This window comes from Monopterus albus, unplaced genomic scaffold, assembly GCF_001952655.1.
Source record: "Monopterus albus unplaced genomic scaffold, M_albus_1.0 scaffold10.1, whole genome shotgun sequence".
In the NCBI taxonomy this organism is placed as follows: domain Eukaryota; kingdom Metazoa; phylum Chordata; class Actinopteri; order Synbranchiformes; family Synbranchidae; genus Monopterus; species Monopterus albus.
In genome coordinates this window covers 1,063,527-1,086,034 of record NW_018127890.1, presented here as the reverse complement: position 1 = coordinate 1,086,034, position 22,508 = coordinate 1,063,527, and the positions used below count along the sequence as shown (strand labels likewise).

The window sequence follows — 22,508 nt, the reverse complement described above, 5'->3', positions numbered from 1 at the left end:
CCTTTTCTCTCTCTCTGTCTTGTTTACACTTCATTTTTCCTCCTTTACATCTGTGCAGATCTTCCTCACCCCCCAGGCCCATCGTTTCCTCTCGACTTCTTGCTCCCCCTCTGTTCTTTTGCATTTGGCATGATTAACTAGTGACTTTGATCATGCCCATACTCATGCATGCTGAATTTAGGGTGATGAGAACCTTTTCCTTTCATATTTTACATTGTAGCTGTTCACGAGGTCCTCTTGTCTTATTAGGTTGGCATTGTTTTCAAAAGGTCATAACAGAAACCAACCCTTTACCAAAAGCAGTATTTGCGGCCACAGTCCCTTACAGTTGCTGTACTGCAGCTATACATTTGCTGATGTTGCATACAAAAGTAAAAATCCTCATTATTAGAACCATTATCCTTATCCTTATAAACAGTTATTGCCTCTATATAACTCCAGCACCAACGTTTGTCCTGAAGAATGATATTTATCCAAAATAGTTGCTTAATAGCTCTGAGTGTTTAATCTTACACACATCAAGGTCAGAGGCTATTTAATATACATTAAGTACAAATGTAGTGTACATGAAGGAAGACTTACCAACACAAGTTTGGTGAATTAAGTTCCAGCTGTGTGGTCTTTCTCTTCACGGCAGATATTAGTATTAAATTGACCTTAACTCTGATATTCATCTTGGTGTTTCTATGGTATCTTTGTGTGTTTGCCTACATATTCTGTAATACATGCATTATCAGAAGCCTGAAAGTGTCTCTTTTGTGTGTGTGTGAGTATGTGTACATATTTGTGTATAGTTGTGTGGTCAAACCGGAGTTCACTAACACTGTGATGACATTTGAGCCAGTCCTCACACAATCAAGAGGCTGTTTGAGAGTTAGGTTTAGGGTAAAGGTGAAGGTTATGCATTTACCTGTGATGTTTAGGATAATGGACTAGGAAATTCATTATACAAGTGAATGTCCTCAAAACTATAGAAAAACCAGCTTGTGTGTGTGTGATATAGTGAGGAGCCCGTTAATGTGGTGTTTCAGTGATAAAGTGTTTGAATGCATTGCCATCTAGAGGCGTGTAGCAGAGTCTCCATGCTCCTATAAAAGCTGCCAGTGCCAGATGCTGCTATTGACAATGTGCATATGTTAACCGCTTTATAGGCCACATGCCTCACATATTTCACTGGCTTTTAAGGTAGAGAGATCTCTCATTCTCGCTCACTTAATCTGTCTCTCGCTTTTGCCACATCTATCTTTTTCCCCTCCCACTTTAGCTTTCTGCTTTTTTTTTTAAATGTTCACTCTATCCCTGTCTTCTCACCCCCCCACCCTACCCCTGGTTTCCCTTTTTTAATTTCTTGCTCAACTCTTACTTTTTTTTCTACCCCTCTTTTCTAGTTCTGTCCTACGTTGCCTTACTTGCATTTACTTTATTTCATCCTCTTTTTGCTTTTGGTTTTTATTTCTCCCTCCCTCCTCCCCTTTCTCCACCAGTGTCACTCTCGCTGGCTCCCTTCCTCCCTCTCTCTGCTGAGAAGTGCTGTGATTTGCAGGAGGATTTAGCTTGTGTCTAGGGGCTTATTAATCCTATTTTACTGTGGCTGAAAAACACGTTGGCTGCCAGACATTAAAACAGTGAATATAAGCATTCTGGTTGTTGCTCAGACAGTTCATCCTTGTGCCACGCTACAGTGATTTGTCAGGGTTTTCATTTGACTCAGTTTGAATTGGAGCCCTTTTGATCCTTTTCCTACTGCACTGAAGTGGGTTACCAGTTAATCTCTTTACATATGCTGGTTTAAATGAAGCATATATTCCTGATCAGACAATTGTAAAAACTGCACACTTAACACATAAAACAATAACCTATGTTGCACACTCACAGAGATATGTTAACGCACTGAGACATCACTCTCTTAGCTGCTTGAAGGCTCACAGCCATAAACAAGTAGGCAATGCCACATCCTAGAGCCTAGTCCCTGATTACCATGGCATCGCATGCCAGGGCCTCCTGAAACAACAGTGTGTCTCTTATCAGTTAGTAAATGGTGTTTCCACTGTATCACACATACGCATACAGACGTACTGCCCCTGTGTCTCCCAGGGTGTTGGGCTAGGTCCCACTGCCTACAGGTACTGGCAGACACACTGTGCCTCTGTCTGTGTTTGTGATATGAAAGGGTGCCTGTGTGACATAAACTCTCGGTCTGGAAGCTTTGAATTCACCCATAAGGGACGACCCCATGCCTTTGCCACTTCTCTGGTGTCCACTTACTTCACCAAGGCAGAGCCTGTATGTTGAAATGTTGATATCACAGATCCCAAGTCACCTTAACTTGCCTTTGTTCCTTTTCATCCCCCATTTTAATGTATAATGTGCTGATTTCATTCATTCAGGGTTTGTTTGTCTAACTACCCGCTTCCCTGTTTCCTTTTAACTGTTGTCCAGCCATTCCTTTGTCTTCCCTCCCTCCTTTCAACTATCCCTCTCTCGTCTCTGTCTCCTGCTTTCTCATACCATCATGCCTTACTCTCTCTGTTTGTCTCTCAGGGTTCAGTCCTAGAAGCAACAGTCTATGGTTTTGAACCATACAGTCAGTACAGTCTACAAGTAGAAGCTGTTAATGGGGCAGGTAGGTTTCATTATTAGATCAGGGACAGATAATATCAGCACCAGCCCCTGAACAACAACTTTGAGTCTCAGTTTTTTGTAACCCTTCAGGCAGTGTGTCCAGTCCATGGGTAGACATCAGGACCATGGAGGCGTCTCCAGCTGGCCTGACTAACTTCACAGTGCAGCAGAGAGAGCAGGGCAGGGCGTTGCTGCTGAGCTGGGATCAGCCACGGGCTCCAAACTGAGTCATCACGGTACATGCATCTCGTACAACAAAAACAACACATGTACAAAGCACTGAGCAGGTGAAGCAGGGCACGGTGCCCCACAAATAAAAAGTAGAAATAGCAGATAGATACTAGTAATGTATACACAGACACGTTTACAAAAGCCCACTCATGTTGTCAACATACAAGTTTACTCATGTCATTCATTTGCAAATTCATGGACATACTTCACATATTTCCTCATAGGCCTGCTCATCAAGTCAGTACAGTCAAGCAAATACACATTATCACATACTGTATATATGATTTTTTTTTCCCTATCATTCGTTGGCGTCTCCTTCCACCTATGTCCTCCACTGGACTGGATACTTTACTTTCTTCTTCTCTGCTTTCCCTCTCCTCCTTTCCAGATGTACAACTTGTACAGTGAGGGGAACCTGGAGTTCAGTGGGCTATCACGCAGTTTCCTCTTTCGCCGTTTGGAGCCATGGACTGTGTATACTTTGAGTCTTGAAGCTTGTACCTCAGCAGGTTGCACACAAACCCCTCCCCAGCCTATCACCACAGCAGCAGCTCCACCTGCATCCCAGCCTCCTCCCAGGCCTCTCTTCATTGGCCCAGACTATGTGTCACTTACCTGGGGCCCTCCCACCCGACCCAACGGACCAATTGAAGAGTATTTCTTACTTGGGAGAACTCTGGAGGAAGCGGGGACGGAAAGAAGTGATGAAGGGGATATTGAAAGGGGAAAGGTAGGTGACATTAAGGACACATCTAGTGACATTTTGGCCATTTGTTATTTAGCTTGATAGAAATGAGTGTTGCACCTCAGTTCTGTTCTTATGACTAATAAAAATATTATGTCAAAATGCAGCAAATTTCCCAGGGGTCAGTATATCTTATTTTTAAATGGGAGCTTTAAATGAAAACTGCTTTACTGTACATCTGTAAGCATCCACCTCTGTTTCCAACAGGTGCTTTTCAGAGAGTCATCCCCACAACAAGCTGACACCTTCTCCTTTACAGTGACTGGTCTGCATCCCTGGACTCAATACGAGTTCAGTGTCCGTAGTCACAACCCTGCCGGACACACCCGCAGCCCCTGGGTAACTGTGACAACCAGGCAGGCCCCTCCTCGTGGTCTCGCCCCTCCAACAGTGAGTCACATCCAAGGCAAGCCCAGTGAGGTGCTGGTGTCCTGGAATCCTCCTCTGGAGCCCAATGGGGTTCTTCAGTCTTATAGGATTCAGAGGAACAATGTCAGTTTCTCTTTTAGTTTTGATCCTACTGTCCTCAGTTATACCGATGAAGACCTCCTGCCATTCTCAACATATAGGTATTGCTTGCCTTTACTCATACCATTTTGTAGTCTCAAATAAACCAACATAAATGTTTTCTTGTGGAAGTTCCACATAACCAACCACAAGTAAATTTATATTTTTTAATAGATATGATTAAAGTTTTACTCTGTTGTATGCTTTTCTGCAGCTACTCAGTCATAGCCTGTACATCTGAGGGATGTATCACCAGCCCTCATACAAACATCACAACTCTTGAGGCCCCGCCTGCTACAGTAGAAGCTCCAACAGTGGGCAGCATCACATCTGATAGTATAAATGTATCCTGGAGTAAACCACTGACACAGAACGGAGAGGTTAGGGAATATGTGTTGAAACTGAACAATGAAGAGGTTTACTGTGGCAGAGACAGACATAGAGTGCTGTCAGATCTGCAGCCTCACACGTCATATCTGCTGGTTCTGTTGGCTTGTACTAGCGGTGGGTGCACTGCCAGCACAGCAACATCCACTGCCACTGATGAGGCTCCTCCCTTTGGCCTTCCTGCCCCGACTCTTAAGGTGTGTGTTTGACTTTGAGCTTAAACCTGTGAATGAATCAAAGTGAACTGGACATGTTTTGCAGTTCAGAAGCCATTTCAGCACTAATCCAGGAGAATTTCAGTTCTGCAGAAATTGGCCTCTTGCACAAATTTGTTTGAATGTCTCATCAACTCTTATCTTTTTAGATAACACTGTCTGATCTATCCGCTATACTCAAAAATGAAATGCATGGTGTGACCTGTGACCTTTCCTTTGAAGGTCACTGGCCCAGAGTCAGTGGAGATTACCTGGAGGCCACCAGAGCATCCTAATGGCATTATCACAGGATATGAACTCCGCAGAGATGGTGAAGTTATCTATGTGGGCACAGAGACCCACTACCATGACTTTACACTCCTGCCAAGTGTAAAATACCACTATGTTGTCACAGCCAACAACAGCAAAGGGACAGTGAACAGCGCCACAGCCACAACAAAGACTCACCCATCAGCTCCTTCTGGTGTCGGTCTCCCCATGCTGACACCTCTGGGACCACGGCAGGTGGGTCATTCATCTGTTCAGTCCTTATACAGTATCAGCTGAGTCATGACACAACTAATGTTGAGGTTTACCTCCTGTACCATCTTTCTAGGTGAGAGTAGAGTGGAGTGCTCCGGCCCGTCCTAATGGAGACATTGTGTGTTACACTGTGTATCAGAGAGATCCAGTCCAACTTAACATCACCAGCACTCTGTTCACTCCGGACACTAGTGCTTTCTCTGAACGACAAACCACTCTGCATGGCCTGGCTCCTTACCACAGGTCAGTCAAAGCAAAAAAAAAGATACTGTTAGACTCTATACAAATGAGTTAATAACAGAGCTAAGTTCACGTCATTTTCATTTCGATAATAGCTATTATTGAATAAAGCTTACTTTATAGTTCTACGTTTAATCTACATAGAGCCTACACCATTGGCTACATTAGTGGCCTATGCCTTTGTGAGAATTAATACTTGTGCTCAAGTCAGAGCCTTTTTGTGATGCCCGTTTGTCAAGAGTTGCCTTTTCAAACATGTAGCACACAACAGGAGATGGTCCGTGTCAGATGTGCTCTCACCTGCTGGAAATACCCCTTTTGGTTTCTGCGAAGGGAGGCACACCTGGGTAGAGTGCACAGGAGGCAGGACATAATGCGGTCTCGTAGCCAGTTTGTCATTTGGCCATAAACAACTGGGTCTCTTTCTGTCTCATGATTCTGGCACCAGCTCACAGCAATTGAAGTTCCAGAATCTCCTCATGTCTCCACTTTGATACTTTTGTTTGCATCTTCATTGTAAATGATTGTTTATCTTCATCATTCGATGTTTGTATTTTTCCAATTTCGTGCCGGTCAACACGCCCCCTAGTTCCCTGTGGACACTCCAGACTATACACTGCTGTCTTCTCACACATGTGCACTCCAGCTCATTCGGACCTTATGCGGGCTGTGTACTAGAAAACCTGCAGAGAAAAGTCCGCTCAAGGTTCACATCAGCTGACTCTCACAAACTGCTCTTCTGGGCAATGTTTAGAGAACTTCATGGCTCCAGTACATGTCTGAAAGGGGCTTTACAAAAAGACAAAATGTGCGTGTGTGTCTTCGTGTGTAAGGATGAATATGCAGCTACTGTATGTCTGTCTATACCTGTACGTCATTTGTGTTCAGTGTATCGTGATTAGATTATTACCTAAAGATTGCTCCTCGCCCTCTCTGATGACCTTCTATCCATTCAGCTCATCCTTATCTGAGCTCAGATTTACTCCCTCGCCTCTTTTGTGTGTGCACAGGTATGAGATGAGGGTGGAGGCTTGCACAGCACTGGGTTGCTCCTCTAGTGACTGGTCATCGGTGCTTACTTTAGAGGCTCCCCCTGCTGGACAGACAGCGCCACTATTAGACCTGCAGCCTGACGAACGCACAGGCCTAGAGACCTCTTTTCTGCTCACCTGGTCTCCTCCAGCTCAGCCAAATGGTAGAATCCTACATTATGAGCTGTACCGCAGACTGGAGCATACCACTCCTACCCTCAGAAGCCATGCAGCAGCACCTGTCTACAGGAATGACTCCACTACATACAGAGATGAAGGCCTCCACCCATACACTCTTTACCAGTACCAGGTATAATGCTCTGTGCTTTTAGATGCAAGTGTGTATAGAACAGCAAGGTTACAGCAAATCAATACTAACTGCTTATTCCTCTTAAAATTTAACCGATATTTATCCAGATTGGAGAAGAAATTGCTTCTTTGGTAAATGCTGAAAAACAGATTAACATTAAACTTTTTATGATAAGTAAGAATTGGAAAAATTCTAAAGCTGTAGAGCAAGGACAACAGAAATAATGGCAAATAATGCAAATGGTGTCTTCATATGCACAAACATGCTATATATTCTCGCTGACAGAAACATGTAATCCTTTTTGTCCTCTATATTGGACATGGGAACAGAGTTGTATGTTTTATTGTGATCTATGAACCTCATTTGTAGATGGAATCTGATGTGATTGACACATCAGAAGATTTAGCCTCTTTTCGCAATGAAATATTTTCCAAAAGTCCAGTCACACACACAAACACACACAGACAAGCGGACCATGCTCACGCATCAGACTAATATAGTCATCCATACACGCCAGCATGCTAAGGAGATATGCGCCCCAATACACAAACTGAGTAATCAGACAGGTGTTAAATGGGGAGTCCATATTCATGCTGTTGTGCTGTGCATTGGCAGGCAAGTTTTTTGAAAGCAACAATAACATTAGCTTTCCTGCCTGTCAGACACACGAGCTGAGGCCAGAGAACCTGTAATTGATTGAGTTTGCCTGATTGTGGTGCCGTCTTTATTTACGAGGGTCCTAATTTATGACAGGAGTAGGGAGGGAGGAAGGAGCTCAGGGAGATGACGAGCGGGCAACCGAGCCATTAATCACTGGGCCCTCAGAGCACCCACTTCCTGATTACCAGCCAGCCAATCGAATTAACTGTTAGCCCCCTTGGTAACAGAGCTTGTATTGCAAAGACCTTTTAATGGTCACCGCTACATGTCCCCTGAGGCTTTGGCTGTGGGGGATTGGGGCATGTAGACAAGAACACATGTACACAGTGGTACTATGCGTGTGTGTGTGTGTGTGTGTGTGTGTGTGTGTGTGTTTCCGAGATGGGAAAGCAAATATTGTACAATTTACAAATTTTTTTTATTTGAAGTTATTTTTTGTGCCATTTCTTGCAGTTTTCAAATACGAAGTTATATTTGCTCAGGCTCTGTTCATCTGTCAGTCTGTCCACTTCCCCACCTACCTGCCTGCTTGTCTTTCCATCAGCATGCCTGGCTTTGTTTTTATTTAGCTGTTAATCTGCTTGTGTTACTGTCGGGCTCTCACCCTTTCTTTCTCTATGTTTCAGGCGTACACAAGGACAATAAGTCAGCTCAGTTGAGCACACCACAGTGCAGAGAGAGAAATCATATTAGGCTAATTACAGTGGGTCATAAGCTCCTATTGACAGCTTTATGCTTGGTTTTAATTACTGCCCACTTTCACACAATGTAGCCCCTTCACCCTAAGTAGACGGGCCCGCCAAGTAACTTAGTCGGCCTATCAGAACACTCGAATCAAGTCCGCAGTCCAACTGTCCAATCAAAAGCCTTGAATATTGTCTGGAAGTTTCCTGAAGTAGTTTGTTGCCATGGCGTCTCGTTTGCTGCCATGACAGCTAACAGGATATATTTTTATTTTGTGTCTAATAAACCAAATCATGGTCCAGTAGGAGAGGAGAGTACAGAAGGCAGTAAAAAGTCCGCAGATGATATAAGGACAAAGAGATGAGTTCTACCTTTTAGCAGTAGATCATGGGCAAGGTGATCTGGACTGACTTTAGTTTTGAACTTTTTCTCTGCTCTGTGCATTTGGCACACACTTCTTAATCAAGCTCAAAGCTTTGCGTCATGTTGAGGCTTGAGCTGGGTTGCAACTGGGGGAAGAACATGGTTGTTGCTGGGTAGAACTGTTTTATTGCTGCAAGTTGTGATGACAGAAGCAAATCTGAAAACTTTTGAGCAACAAGTCAGGTCAGAGTACCTTTCATCTGATGCTAATGCACTTCTCCCTCAGTTTCTTTAGTAACAGCAGTAGTTTGTTGATCACAGTGTTACAATAAGACATTGGCGTAGTTACAGTAGAACTAATAACTAATTGCTGACATACACACACGTATCAAAGAAATGAAAACTCGGTCCCTTCTGTTATATGTAAGCCACATTCACATCTTGTATGTGCTTTTCATATCTCACTAATATATTTTTCATTACTTAATAAGCAACAGTTCTTATTAACATCTTTATTTAGTAAAATGAGATGGTGAGTTTTCTTTTTAACGACACAGTGCAGCCATCATTCTGATCTAAACCCAAGAAATACCGAGCAAATTTTTATTGGCAAACAAATGTATGTTTCATTTGTAATAATCTCTTCAAGTAGTCAGTTGCGCACACACACGCGCAAACAGCACGGTTCATCTCTCACAGGCGCTGACCACATGCATCTCTTTGACCTTCCTTTTGCCTAATGTACCTTCTTCATTATACTGTATAAATAAAATTTAATTGCACTGAGACTGAGGTGTCTAAGCTTAATGTTACTCTTGACATTCACATATTCTTGTGTGATTGCACTCATTTGATAAGACGTTTAAAGTTTGTTTATAGTCCGGCTACTTGCATGACTGCATGTAAGAGCACTAAATATCCGTGTAATGAAAGTTTGTACATTACAGACAATGTTATTTTGAATTTCTATATCTTAAAGTTAGAATGTCCTGACATCTTTGGAGCTCAGGACACATCCTGAGGACCTCTGCTGTACTTGCACTACAGGAGGTTACATAAACACAGTGCTTATTGGATACTGGTTTAATGGTGCACACTGTTCAGTCTGTTGGACCAGAGCAGAATTACAGCCATCCAAAGATTTTTCAAGTAGTTTTGGTGGTTGTTAGTGGTGTACACTATTATAGAGCATTACAGTAGTCAGGTCAGAGTTTTTGATGTGGTTTTAAATATACACTACAGAAAATGTGTATCAAAGTGAATGAGGTGAGGTTTGGGATACATGATGTTTATAATGTTGGAGGTGTCCTGTGTATGGCCACTGAATAAAGTCAAGAAATAGGTTAATTATAAAGTGCTCTGTGTAACTGGAAACTGAAGCAGTTTCAATATAATCTTAGTTGCAGAACTGAAACTCTCTGTGCAAGCAGGTTCATTAAGAAATTACAAATATCAATTTCTCCTGGATTCTGTTTGGTCTCCTGCTTCCTCTCTTTGCATCTCATCTACCCTTCCTCCTGTCCTCCTCCTTCCCATCCATCTCTTCATCCTCCTTTCTTCTCTCCCCTCTTTCTCAGTCCATCTGTGCTGTCACTTAGATCAATCAGTCTGATTGATCACAGTCTAATTGACTATTATTGAGGTTAATTCAACTCTTAACACACTCACATGCACACGCATACCCGCACAGAACTCACAGTCACAGGCACAAACAACAAAGCACACACACACACACACACTTTCAACACTAAAGCTCAGACCCATCCATCTGCCTTCTGCACTACTTCTGACAGACTACAGATGACTTACACATGCAAATCTCAACCCTGCCTGACCCTGGGCTGTGTACACCCTCTAATTATACCCAGCACAAGCACACAAATAAGATTTGTGTGTGTGTGTGTGTGTGTGTGTGTGTGTGTGTGTGTGTGTGTGTGTGTGTGAATAACTCCTTGATGAAGGTGAAAAGTAATTGTCATGCAGATATGTTGATGTCGGGTTGCATGGTGAAAAGGTTTTGCTCTCACTGCTGATGGTAGTTTTGATGGATGGACCAATGAATTGACTGGTATCGTTTTGGTGGTTTGGTGGATACTGGGTAATTAAGAGAAGGCTACATCATTAAGAGTTAATAAAATGCATTGATAAGCTTACTGAAACTTTGTGTCACACATGCTTTTTGTTATTTACTGTCAGTTTTATATGTAAATGATACTTCTTGATATTATTGACTAACATGGAGATTTGGACCAACAGGTGTGGGCAGTGAATTCGGCCGGCCGTTCTGGCAGTGCGTGGGCAAATGGGAGAACAGGACCTGCCCCACCTGAGGGTGTGGGCCCACCTGTTTTTCTACGCATTTCGGCAACCTCAGCAGTAGTGGCCGTCCATCCGCCAGCCCAACCCAACGGTATCGTTAGCCTTTACAGACTCTTCTCTCTGAACCACAACAACTACACACTGGTAAGCACACAACACTGTATTAAGTAATACACTTAATAATAGCTGATACTGAGTTTCTCAGCTTGATTCCTGTGCTGTCTTCCTTTCATGTCCTTTGTGCGATCACTGCATCCTCCTTGCCCTCTCCTTCCTCCCAGGCACACCCACTTCTTTCACGATACTGTGGTGATCTAAAACGTACATTTACCCCCTCACTGTCCCCTCCCTGTAGCTCTCAGAGGGCACATCCCATCAGCAGACACTCCATGGTTTACAGCCTTACACCCAGTACTGGGTAGGCATAGAGGCCTGCACCTGTTATCAGGTAATGACACTATAAAGCAGTGTAGCATCCACTATATTCTTTAGTGGCATATGCCTTACTTTGGAAACACTGTGGTTAGTTGGACTATTGCTTAGTAAAGTGAACCAGTGCAGACAAAGAGCTTAGATGGATTTATAGCTAGACTGATAAGATGACCGTAGTTTTTTTTAATTTCACCATTTTGAATAGCATTAGTGATATGCAAAGAATTTGTTTGACAGGGCAAATGTACATTTAGTCGTTATGGTCAGGATTGCCTTTTACAGTTATTATATGTAACTAAGCATCTGTTATTTCTTCTGTCATTAAAGAGCTACTCAAATACTTTAACCTAATATTTTTTGACACAAGAAAACTTTCATAATACATAATATTTAATACAACTGAAGTTACATGTCTGCCTTAATAACAGCATTTATATTCTTCTAATACTTAAGTAGCAGTATTTGTCCCACCACCAAGTGTTTAATTAAAACATAAAATAAAATCTGGACACTGTACACATATAAATACTGTGAGTATCTGAAGTTTCTGGTTTGAACATTTGTCAGTGCTGCAGCCAGGGTCCGCTGAGTGAGCTCCACACCCTGGCTGCCCCCCCAACCCAACAGCCTCCACCACCTCCTGTCTCGCTGACCTGCCGCTCTGTTCAGCTGGACTGGGACGAGCCTCTGGCACCTAATGGAGTCATTGAGAGGTGAGTAGAAAGCATGAAAAGTATGCATTATTCAGTGTGTTTGCCTTTACTGAAAACTATTTGTCTCTCTCATTCCAGTTGTGAGCTACATCTCAGATCATCTTGTCCACAGCCCCCCCAGCCAGTTCCCCTCCCTTGCACTGAAGGACCAATAGAAATCTGTTTCTCTGGCAAAAGGCGGAGCCACAACGTGACAGGTGAGTTCTTAGATATTCAAGTACAAAGAGTTTTAAAATGAATAAAGACACAAGATGTCTTGACACACTTTATAATAAAAATACTAGCATTCACTCCAAAATTAAATTTTACACTGACATATATATATTTATAGATAAAATAAAGCATAGAATAGGAAAGAGGAACAATGATAATACAAATTATAAAAGTGGAAAACCAGTAAAAATTCTCAGTAGTGAGTGATCCCAAAATAATAGATAGCACAGCAAGTCCCACAACCAGTAGTGGGCCTTTAAAGATGATTGCAAAGCTCAACAGGCTTTATAGATATAGATAAGAATAAAATAAGAGAGTTGAACTAAGATGTACTGCAAGTCAGTTAAAGTAGGACAAGATGTACGTGCATGGCATGCTATCTGTTTGTGGTTTGTGTGAATAAGCACAACTACACTGTTCAGGTCTCCAACCGTATTCCACCTATGAGCTGAGAGCTGTCTGCTTCAACAACATGGGCAGCACTGCCTCCAACTGGACTGCTGTGACCACACTCAGCGAAGGTAACAAATGTGTCCAGTACCTCAACCCTCACAGCTAACTGTAGAAATTTAAGAAAAACATCCAGTGATTCTCTTGTGCCCCTTCTCTCTCCTCTAGCCCCCCAGTATGTGTCCCCTTTCTCACTGGGCAGTAATCTGACAGTTATCTGGCTGGACTGGGCGGGGTCCTTCTCCCTCAACGGGTACCTGAAGGAGTTTAGTGTGACTGAGAGCCAGCTGAGGATCTATACTGGCTTCTACAGCTATCTCCATATACCACGCACCTCGCAGAAAAGTGAGAGCACATTCACATATATACCCACTTACAAATTTAAACAAAATAACAGGAGTGTCTATATCTATAGACATAAGATATAGCAGGTTTAATTAGATAAATACATACCTGACAGGCAGTATGCTGTTGAATGTAGAAGTGCAAGAATAAATTAATTAATAAGAGAATTTCTTCACGTTTTGCAAAGTGTACACTACAACTCTAGAAGTGATTAGAGTTGGTGTCCAAAGGTCACAGTGACATGACATCGGCCCAGTTCCTGTGAATTTAACTGGTTGGCGGAGGCATACACCTGCAAAGTAGGAATTCTAGCTTAAAGCTGAGTCCACAAATGTTCTTTAATGCCTACAAATGTATTTAATTGGCTGTCAGGTTGATGGTTAGGAGGATCCAGGCTTTTGATTTAGGTGAGTGGATTATTTGAGAGAACTGAGTCGCCCTGACAGACTGAGCTGTAGTTGTGAGCTGTTGATAGGACAAGTATCAAGAAGTGGGTATAAAGAAGAGTTTTCCTTCAGATTAGAACCACATTAGGACTTTTCTTTATTCATTTCCAAAGTAAGTTTGTTCCTGTGTATGAATGCATCTCATCTTGTCTGATTTTCGTTTGGATATTTGAGCGTCCTGATTGAGCCTGACTCAGGGTCAACTTGACCCTGATTTTTAGCTTAAAATGTTTTCATTTTCTCTCTCTATGTTCTTTTAGCTCTGTCATTTCAGGTGACATGTACGACAGACAGTGGCAGTGCAACTACTCCCACCATCAGATACAGCCCTGCCACAGGCCTTGGTACCACACACACACACACACACACACACACACACACACACACACACACACACACACACACACACACACACACACACACACACACACACACACACACACACACACACACACACACACACACATACTGCTAGAATCGATCCAAATTTAGCATCAAGCCTGAATCTGAAAGTCCACATTGATTCAGGAATCTGTTTTTGTCTCACATTCTAAATTTAGAAAAGCTATATTGGCATTATATTTTCATAACATGTTGCGATATACATACAGTACAGTACACAAATTAAGATGCATGAAATGAAACTTAAGTTTAACTAGGGACTATCTCCCTGTCCTTCTGCAGGTCCTTCTGAGCCTGAAGACAGTGGTGAACAGGGCGTCAGCATGTCAGCAACTCCAGTTTACTCTGAGCTGTGGTTCATCCTGCTGTTTGCACTGCTTGGCCTGTTTCTACTAGCCATACTGTTGGGCCTGGTGCTCCAAAGGTTTTCTAATGCAGCACGCAGCATTGTGTATAGAACAGAATAGAAATGGCTTCCTCTTGTGCTCTGCATTTGTTGATATAAAAATGAGCAAATGCATAACCTGGACAAGAACAAAATGAATTTTTTTTATACCTTCCAGAGCACTGAGGAAGAATCTATCAGCCAGAGAGCGCCCTCCGCTGGTCATGCTTCAGAAGAGCAGGAAGGCTGGGAGAGATGCATACATGGTGAGAGGAGCAGAGAAACCAATGTTTAGCCAGGTTTACAAAGGGGTAAAAGCAGGAGAAAAGAGGAGGGAAGGAAAAGTAAAACAGGAAGCAAAGCTGTCTTATGACTAATCAGTTTCAGATGCTGGTTTGAAATAGGCTGCCTCACTGGTATTTAGTTGGTTTGATGTGCACTTGACATGCAGCATTCAGCAGACGTGTGCACCCATATGTAAGTGTGTTTTAGCCCTGAAGCCGTGATGTGGTGAGGGAGACGTCTGAAGGTACGTTGTGTGTATTCATGCATACAGACATTTTATTTTAATTGCAACACAAGAAAACACATTTACAAGACAAAGGACATAACATAGAAAATGAGACAACAGACATTAACAAAAGAGACAAAGGGGTTATTAAATTTAGTTTGTGTGTGTGAAAGTGTGTAGTGTGGGTGCATCCAACTCTATGCAGACTGATTTTTAGTACATATAAAAAAAAAATTTAACCAAATAACTAAATAAATGAAAAACATGCTAAATCAATTTGTAGAATATTTTGAATCATGTTGTTTAAATCCATGTTTGCTCGGTGACTCATCTGTAAAATCATTGCTCTATAGTGTTACTAGTGGTTAATCCATGCATTACTAACAACAAACTAACAAAAACACTGCTGCTCAGACTAAATGATCCACTTTTACCCACTGGCTGATTATTGGGTTTGTCTCTGTCAGTGTGTTTCTTGTCCTTTCTTCTCCGACTCCCCTCCTGCCTGTACTACTTTCTCCACCCTTTCCCTCTCTTACTTTCTCTCTCTGTTTTTGTCCCTCAGACACCCTGTCCTGAGTTGTGCTCTAAACATCCCTCCAGCTCTGTGCTCCTCTCTGATCGCCCCACAGTAAGAATATTTTATGCATTTTCACTGTCAAAACCCTTAATATATATTTTATTGTTCCCCTGCAGTTTGACACTGTAGCAGACTGTGTTGAGATCAGCAACGTTATACTTAAAAGCTACACTGTGTACGCTGAGGTATGGGCTTGTGAATGCGTGTGGGTGTCTTTCCACGCATGTCCATTTTGTCTGTGTATGCATGCTTTGCATTTATGTGTGTGCATACCTCACACTTATCAAGACCTTCCAGAATGAAAGGCACTGTTTTGAGTATATGACAGTTTTTCTTAGCTTTCATTGGTTTCTTTCATTTCACTGCCATATGAAAATCAAGTTGTACTCGGGTGTCAATAGTGTTAGTATTCTGTAACAGGTGTTTGATTCTTAACGTGCAGTGCATTGACATAATGGGTTCAAACATGTAAAACCCTGCTATGGTCCTTTACATCTAACAAAATGTATTTCTCAGGGTCTGGCAGACACAAAGATACTCAGCAGCAGCTCAAGGTTCATCCCCACATCTGTGCCGCGGGTTCCCAGCCAAATAGACCTCAGTCAGGCCTACTCCCAGCATTCCTTGCACCGCAGTGTCAGTCAGCTGATTGACAGGAAGTCACTGATGAAGGAAGAAGGAAGCTGGGACAACCCACTGGGGCATGATTCTGGATTGGTGAGGATGGAAATATGTTTACTTCCTATGTTTAAATTATAATTGCAGTAGAGACAGACCACTTTGCTTTATAATAACTAGCCCCATTAGGAATACCAGTGTAGCTTTTATTAGAAAACCAGGTACAGTAGTTATGTAGGAAGATGTGGTGATGTGTGGGACACAGTATCACAGAACCACAGACCTAAATATAAGGTCCTGCTTTTTTATTACCTGATCTTTGCAGACTGACTTCCAGCTTTATCTTCCTGACATGCTTCCAGAAGATAAAGCTGGAAGAGATACTGGATGGGTCTGAACTCCCAGCCTGGACTGTACATTTTGTTCTCCAGACACTCTAGGCACCATGGTACACATGGCAGAATGTTTTTGGCAAGAGATAATACAAACCATCTCTACTCTGACAAAAGTAAACTTCCTGCTGGACCCACTTCATCTCCTCAATGACCTTTCTGAACTTTTGCTTCCCAAGCCAACTCTTAAAGCATGGCTAGCCACTCTGTCAGCAGCCAAAAGACTTGTTGCTCAATCCTGGATTCTTTCACACAACTTGATAGCATAGTCACGTTTTAACGAGTTGTTGGAGATTCTGTATTAGGAACTTTCAGCTGCTAGGATAAATTCATCTTCTCCTGTAACAGTTGAGTTCTGCATGGACATTATAAGCTGAGTAAAAGACTTAGCATTGCAATTCCATCGACCCTCTTGACCGAGCTTTTTTTGTTTTAAATATTTTACCTCTGATTTGTCAATCCACGCATAGGGAGGGGTGGGAAGGGGAGTTCAAATACGGGCATGTCTTTTGTTTCTTGAGCTCATGTAATATGTTTAATTTGTTCAAAAGTGAAATATTGACTTACAAAAAAAATCTTCCTGACATGCTTCAAGTTCCAGGCATCAAAAAGAGACCAATGACAGTAATGTAAAGAACAAATGGAGAGCAACACAAGTGACAGCAACTGTGTCAAAACAATCATCATGAATCTGATATAAAGGTAACACGGGTCTCTGATCAAAGTATCCAAACTATTCAATATTTCATTAGTTTGGCACAGCACACAAGATATACAGTGCCTTGTAAAAGTATTCATACCCCTTGAATATTTCAACATTTTGTCACATTACAACCACAAACTTAAATGTATTTTATTGGGATTTTATGCGATAGACCAACACAAAGTATCACATAATTGTGAAATGGAATGAAAGTGATACGTAGTGTTCATGATTTTTTACAAATAAAAATCTGAAAAGTGTGGTGTGCATATGTATTCAGCCCCCTTGAGTCAATACTTTGTTGAAGCACCTTTCGCTACAATTACAGCTGCAAGTCTTTTGGGGTATGTCTCTACCAGCTTTCCACATCTGGAGACTGCAATTTTTGCCCATTCTTCTTTGCAAAGTAGCTCCAGTTCAGTCAGATTGGATGGAGAGCGTCAGTGAACAGCAGTTTTCAAGTCTTGCCACAGATTCTCAATGGGATTTAGGTCTGGACTTTGACTGGGCCATTCTAACACATGAATATGCTTTGATCTAAACCATTTCATTGTAGCTCTGGCTGTATGTTTAGGGTTGTTGTCCTGCTGGAAGGTGAACCTCCGCCCCAGTCCCAAGTCTTTTCCAGCTTCTAACAGGTTTTCTTCCAGGATTGCCCTGTATTTAGCTCCATCCATCTTTCCATCAACTCTGACCAGCTTCCCTGTCCCTGCTGAAGAAAAGCATCCCCACAGCATGATGCTGCCACCACCATGTTTCACGGTGGGGATGGTGTGTTCAGGTTGATGTGCAGTGTTAGGTTTCCGCCACACATAGTGTTTTGCATATAGACCAAAAAGTTCAATTTTGGTCTCATCTGACCAGAGCACCTTCTTCCACATGTTTGCTGTGTCCCCTATATGGCTTGTGGCAAACTGCAAACAGGACTTCGTATTGCTTTCTTTCAACAATGGCTTTCTTCTTGCCACTCTTCCATAAAGCCAGATTTGTGAAGTACACGACTAATAGTTGTCCTGTGGACAGATTGCCCGACCTGAGCTGTGGATCTCTGCAGCTCCTCCAGAGTTACCATGGGCCTCTTGGTTACTTCTCTGATTAATGCTCTCCTTGTCCGGCCCGTCGGTTTAGGTGGACGGCCATGTCTTGGTAGGTTTGCAGTTGTGCCATATGCTTTCCATTTTCGGATGAAGGATTGAACAGTGCTCCGTGAGATGTTCAAAGCTTGGGATATGTTTTTATAACCTAATCTTGCTTTAAACTTCTCCACAGCTTTATTCCTGATCTGTCTTGTGTGTTCCTTATCCTTCATGATGTTTGTTCACTAATGTTCTCTAACAAACCTCTGAGGCCTTCACAGAACAGCTGTATTTATACTGAGATTGAAGTACACACAGGTGGACTCTATTTACTAATTAGGTGGCTTCTGAAGGCAGTTGGTTGCATTGGATTTTATTTAAGGATATGAAAGTAAAGGGGGCTTAATACATATGCCCGCCACACTTTTCAGTTTTTTATTTGTAAAAAATCTTGAACACCACGTATCATTTTCCTTCCATTTCACAATTATGTGATACTTTGTGTTGGTCTATCGCATAAAATCCCAATAAAATACATTTAAGTTTGTGGTTGTAATGTGACAAAATGTGGAAATATTCAAGGGGTATGAATGCTTTTACAAGGCACTGTAGAATTTTGTCATTTGGTCTCAAGTTGATTGTGTATAATCTCACTAGAACAAAGCATCTGAAGTGAACTGTGCATAAAACAGATATGTGAAAAAGCTCTATTGGTGTAACATTTGCTCTCCATCACTGAGCTCACAGTATGTGACAACTCCAGATGTACCTGTAACAGGGAGAACTTCTGTGCTTTCTTTCAGTGTGTGGAGGAAGAGGAGTTTGTGGATGCCATGAAGGCCCTAGGTTCTGCAAGAAAGGAGCACACTATGTTCACTGACACTCATCTCTAAGGCAAGATCCCCACATCCAGATATCACAGTCATAGTTCAGACCTACAGTAGTTTTAAACCGAGACATTCATACACGCTATGTGGTGTTAGCTCAGGACAGACACATCTTCTAACAGGACCGGGACATATGGAAAATGATTTAGATGGTTTACAGTGCTTGAAATATGATTTAGGAAGTCATGGAAAATACTGTAATGCTATTAACAATAATGTTTTAATAATTTTCAGATCTAAACTCTTAAAAGAAAACCAGACCCAACGACCTGAGGGTTGTTTTACTGCAGCATTCGTCTTCAGCTACACAGAAACAGCTGTTGTCTTATTTGATTCCACTGTGTGTGACCCCTCGGACCCAACAGCTTTAAGCAGAGGCAGGAATCCGTGAGTTCAAAATAAAATCAGTCCGTCACATCTGAAACCATGTTCGGATTAGAACCAGTACTTAAATGATCCACAGCTCACTGAATGTTCTACATATGATTCATTGTCTTGCCAGCTGTTAGTAGTTTAGTTACTTGCTATAGCAGGTTTAAAGCTCACCATGAAGAATCAAACTCTGTCTAGAAATCAGTTAATGTCAACAGTTTCAGCTTCACTGTCTTAACAGCAGCAACAGATGTGTATTTGCAGCAAGTCAAATAACCTTGATGTTAGCTTAATGACCAACATGCCAACTGTTCTTTTATGTGTGAAATGTGGCTGAGAATCATGGATGTGTTGTCTCGTTGTTGTGATTATGTGATGTAACTTGGAAGCCCAATCAGTTGTGCACATTTAGTTTACATTTCAGATTAGAAGGAACTGGAGATAAGGAAATGTAGAACTGTAGTGAAGCTAAAAGTCTGTGGTTAGCTGTGGGTGGAATCCAGAGTCAGTGTCTGTAGCCTAGAGTCGTTTTTTTGTTATAAAATCTTTTCTTTTTACACTACCAGTATTATTTATTATTGTTGTATGAAAGTCTTATTTATAGATGATTCATTGATCAATGTTTGTGTTTTACTGGGAAATTATAAATCCTGACAAATGGTCAAGAGAAAACTGTCTTCTGCTTGTGTTCTTGCATTTTCTGGATGTGAAATTACACAAATGGTTCTCAGCCTGGCTGTGACCCAGGTATAAATTCCTCTATTGGCTGTAGACGTTGTTGCCTATTTCCTGTTGCTTCCCACTAATCTAGTTCTCCATTTAGTTACTAGGTAGATTACCTATCTAGTTACTCGTACATCTACCTAGTACCTAAGTACTGTGTCTGTGATCTCGTATATCCTGGCTTAGTGTTTATACTAATGAAACATTTACTTTACATGTATTTAGGACAGCATTCCTGTGGAACACACAACTCTGAGATTTAAAAAAGAGCCAGACAACATGTAGCAGTTTAATCTTGTTTAACTCCATCATGAACAGAGGAGAAGTCGCATTCGAAAGCAGCATCTCAAAATAAAGACACACAAATGTACCAGTTCTGTGAACTTATATCAATGCATGGAGACAAAAAGTGTTACAGCAACAAAAGACCAAAATTCCACTAGTGGCATGTGAATATTTGTTCCATGATGAGGTTAATGTTGTGCCTCAGTTTAAATAATTTACTGTAAACTTGTAGAAGTGTAATGCTAAAGAGTTTACTCATACAGTTGAGTGATTTGTGTGTACACGTGTACAGGTGTGAGGATCACAGTTGGAGACACGACTGACATATTTAGCTTAATGGACTGTCATAAACTTCAAAAGTCTACTGTAACACATTCCTAAAGGCGGTTTAACGCATGGTTGAACACTTGTAGATGTTGCCAAATGAAGCCTCTATCTCAGTGTGTTCCTTAGAAAAACTCAGACTAGCTGGAGATTGAATGCCATTAGCTGCACAGAGACTGTTACCACACATAGAGGGGCTTCTGTCTCCATCACAACTATGCAACAGTAATTTAGTTTTGCTCCTGTGTCTCTTAAGGAGACATCAAGGCAAGTTTGAAACTAACAAACTGGCAGTAACGACTGTGTCCTCGCTCAAGGACGCCAGTCTGTCAAGGGCACTTCTGAAACATTCACGGCCACATTCACAGCTATTGTCAGCCAGGGAGGGAGAGAGAGGTTGTGAAAAGCGAGCTGGTGGCGTGATTGTTAGGGACAGTATGGCCCTGAGCTACACACACACACGGCCGGGATTTTATTAAACTCATAAATCACATTGACGACAGACGGCGTCTCAGAGAGGGGACTGTCTGAACGAGAAGGTTAGTGAAATGAAAATGCACCAAACTGTGCACAAATTGTGCACTCTTTGACAAGTTATCACCACAAACCATGTGCCAACAACTCAGCAATGACTGGCAGCACTGCTTTCAGCCATTTATTTTTTTGCTTTAACAACTACATAATCATTAGCATTGAATATTGATGATTTGTCGAATTCATCAAGTGTTTGTGCCATCCCAGACATGTGATTTTTAAACTTCAATACATCTTATCCCAAATCAAGTCTTCAGTTCCTCTTAATCTTCTGTTGATCAGATTTGCCTAAGAATCTGGAGTGAACTTAATGGTCGGAGAACGTCATGTTGTTCAGAATAATGTGCAGATCACATGTATTTAAAAATCTCAGGTCCTGATACTGATCTGAACATTATAATTGATCAGTACTGTAGACAACTGTGAATAAGAACATAACGCAGCATCTGTAAATATACACAATGTAAAACAATGATGTACAGGGCAGTTTAAACAAACCGATATGCGTTTCTGTTAGCTCACTAGCATCTGGCTGTAATATAATGTAAACATAACTAGAGACGAACTGAGGGACAACTGACAGTTATGTGCTGAAATATATGTTAAACTTTGTTTTTTTTATATAAAATAAACACTAGCAATTTACTTTAAGATTAGTCTTAATAGTAGCAGCGCAAATGCAGTTAGGTCCAATAGCACGATAATATGAATGTATGCATTAACAATACAATGAACAACAGTGTAAGTATCACACCACCATCACACACATCCATATTAGTATTTTGTTTTCAATATGCATGTCTACTTTCCACACAGTTAATTAGTGTACACAAATGTACATTTTTGTACAAGTGGGGACCACGTGGTCAGTTATAGTTTGATACTAAAACGATAAGTAGTGTGCTAAAAACTACTTAAGAGGTAAGAGAGCTGCTGGATTTCGGGATAGTCTTTCTAGATCAAATTTTTTCTGTCACACTACTTTTTATAGTGTTGTACCCACAGTTATAACAAAGTACCGCAGCTCCTCTGCATATCCCAAACAAACAGCAAGTGGAAACCTCCAGGGGTTTGGCTCATACAGTGAAGATGCAGTTTTAAAGCTCCCAAAATTATTTTGTTAATAAAGGTTGCTATCATTATACTGTCCGCTGTCCAATTCTTTTAAGCCTATTACTTACTATACAATCAAAGTGTGCTGTTTTTTGCTTACTACAGAGCATACAATTTATCTTTACAAGGACAAGCTGCAGATTATAAAGTTCCCCAGGTGTTGGGGAA

General features: G+C 41.6%; 1 protein-coding gene across 1 annotated transcript in view; it reads left to right on the top strand.

Moving 5' to 3' along the window:
* The window catches only part of ush2a (Usher syndrome 2A (autosomal recessive, mild)), a 208,689-nt gene extending 188,801 nt beyond the window's left edge, over nucleotides 1–19,888 (top strand). Inside the window, 21 exon segments of the mRNA XM_020589916.1 lie at nucleotides 2,542–2,623; nucleotides 2,713–2,858; nucleotides 3,242–3,583; nucleotides 3,806–4,167; nucleotides 4,320–4,689; nucleotides 4,930–5,211; nucleotides 5,303–5,472; nucleotides 6,480–6,810; nucleotides 10,774–10,980; nucleotides 11,192–11,284; nucleotides 11,836–11,981; nucleotides 12,060–12,178; nucleotides 12,617–12,715; nucleotides 12,813–12,989; nucleotides 13,696–13,779; nucleotides 14,120–14,261; nucleotides 14,401–14,488; nucleotides 15,299–15,364; nucleotides 15,830–16,030; nucleotides 18,906–18,996; nucleotides 19,224–19,888. Coding sequence (XP_020445572.1) covers nucleotides 2,542–2,623; nucleotides 2,713–2,858; nucleotides 3,242–3,583; nucleotides 3,806–4,167; nucleotides 4,320–4,689; nucleotides 4,930–5,211; nucleotides 5,303–5,472; nucleotides 6,480–6,810; nucleotides 10,774–10,980; nucleotides 11,192–11,284; nucleotides 11,836–11,981; nucleotides 12,060–12,178; nucleotides 12,617–12,715; nucleotides 12,813–12,989; nucleotides 13,696–13,779; nucleotides 14,120–14,261; nucleotides 14,401–14,488; nucleotides 15,299–15,364; nucleotides 15,830–16,030; nucleotides 18,906–18,995 — 3,597 coding nt within the window. The 3' untranslated portion in view covers nucleotide 18,996; nucleotides 19,224–19,888.
* The last annotated feature ends 2,620 nt before the right edge of the window (nucleotides 19,889–22,508 follow it).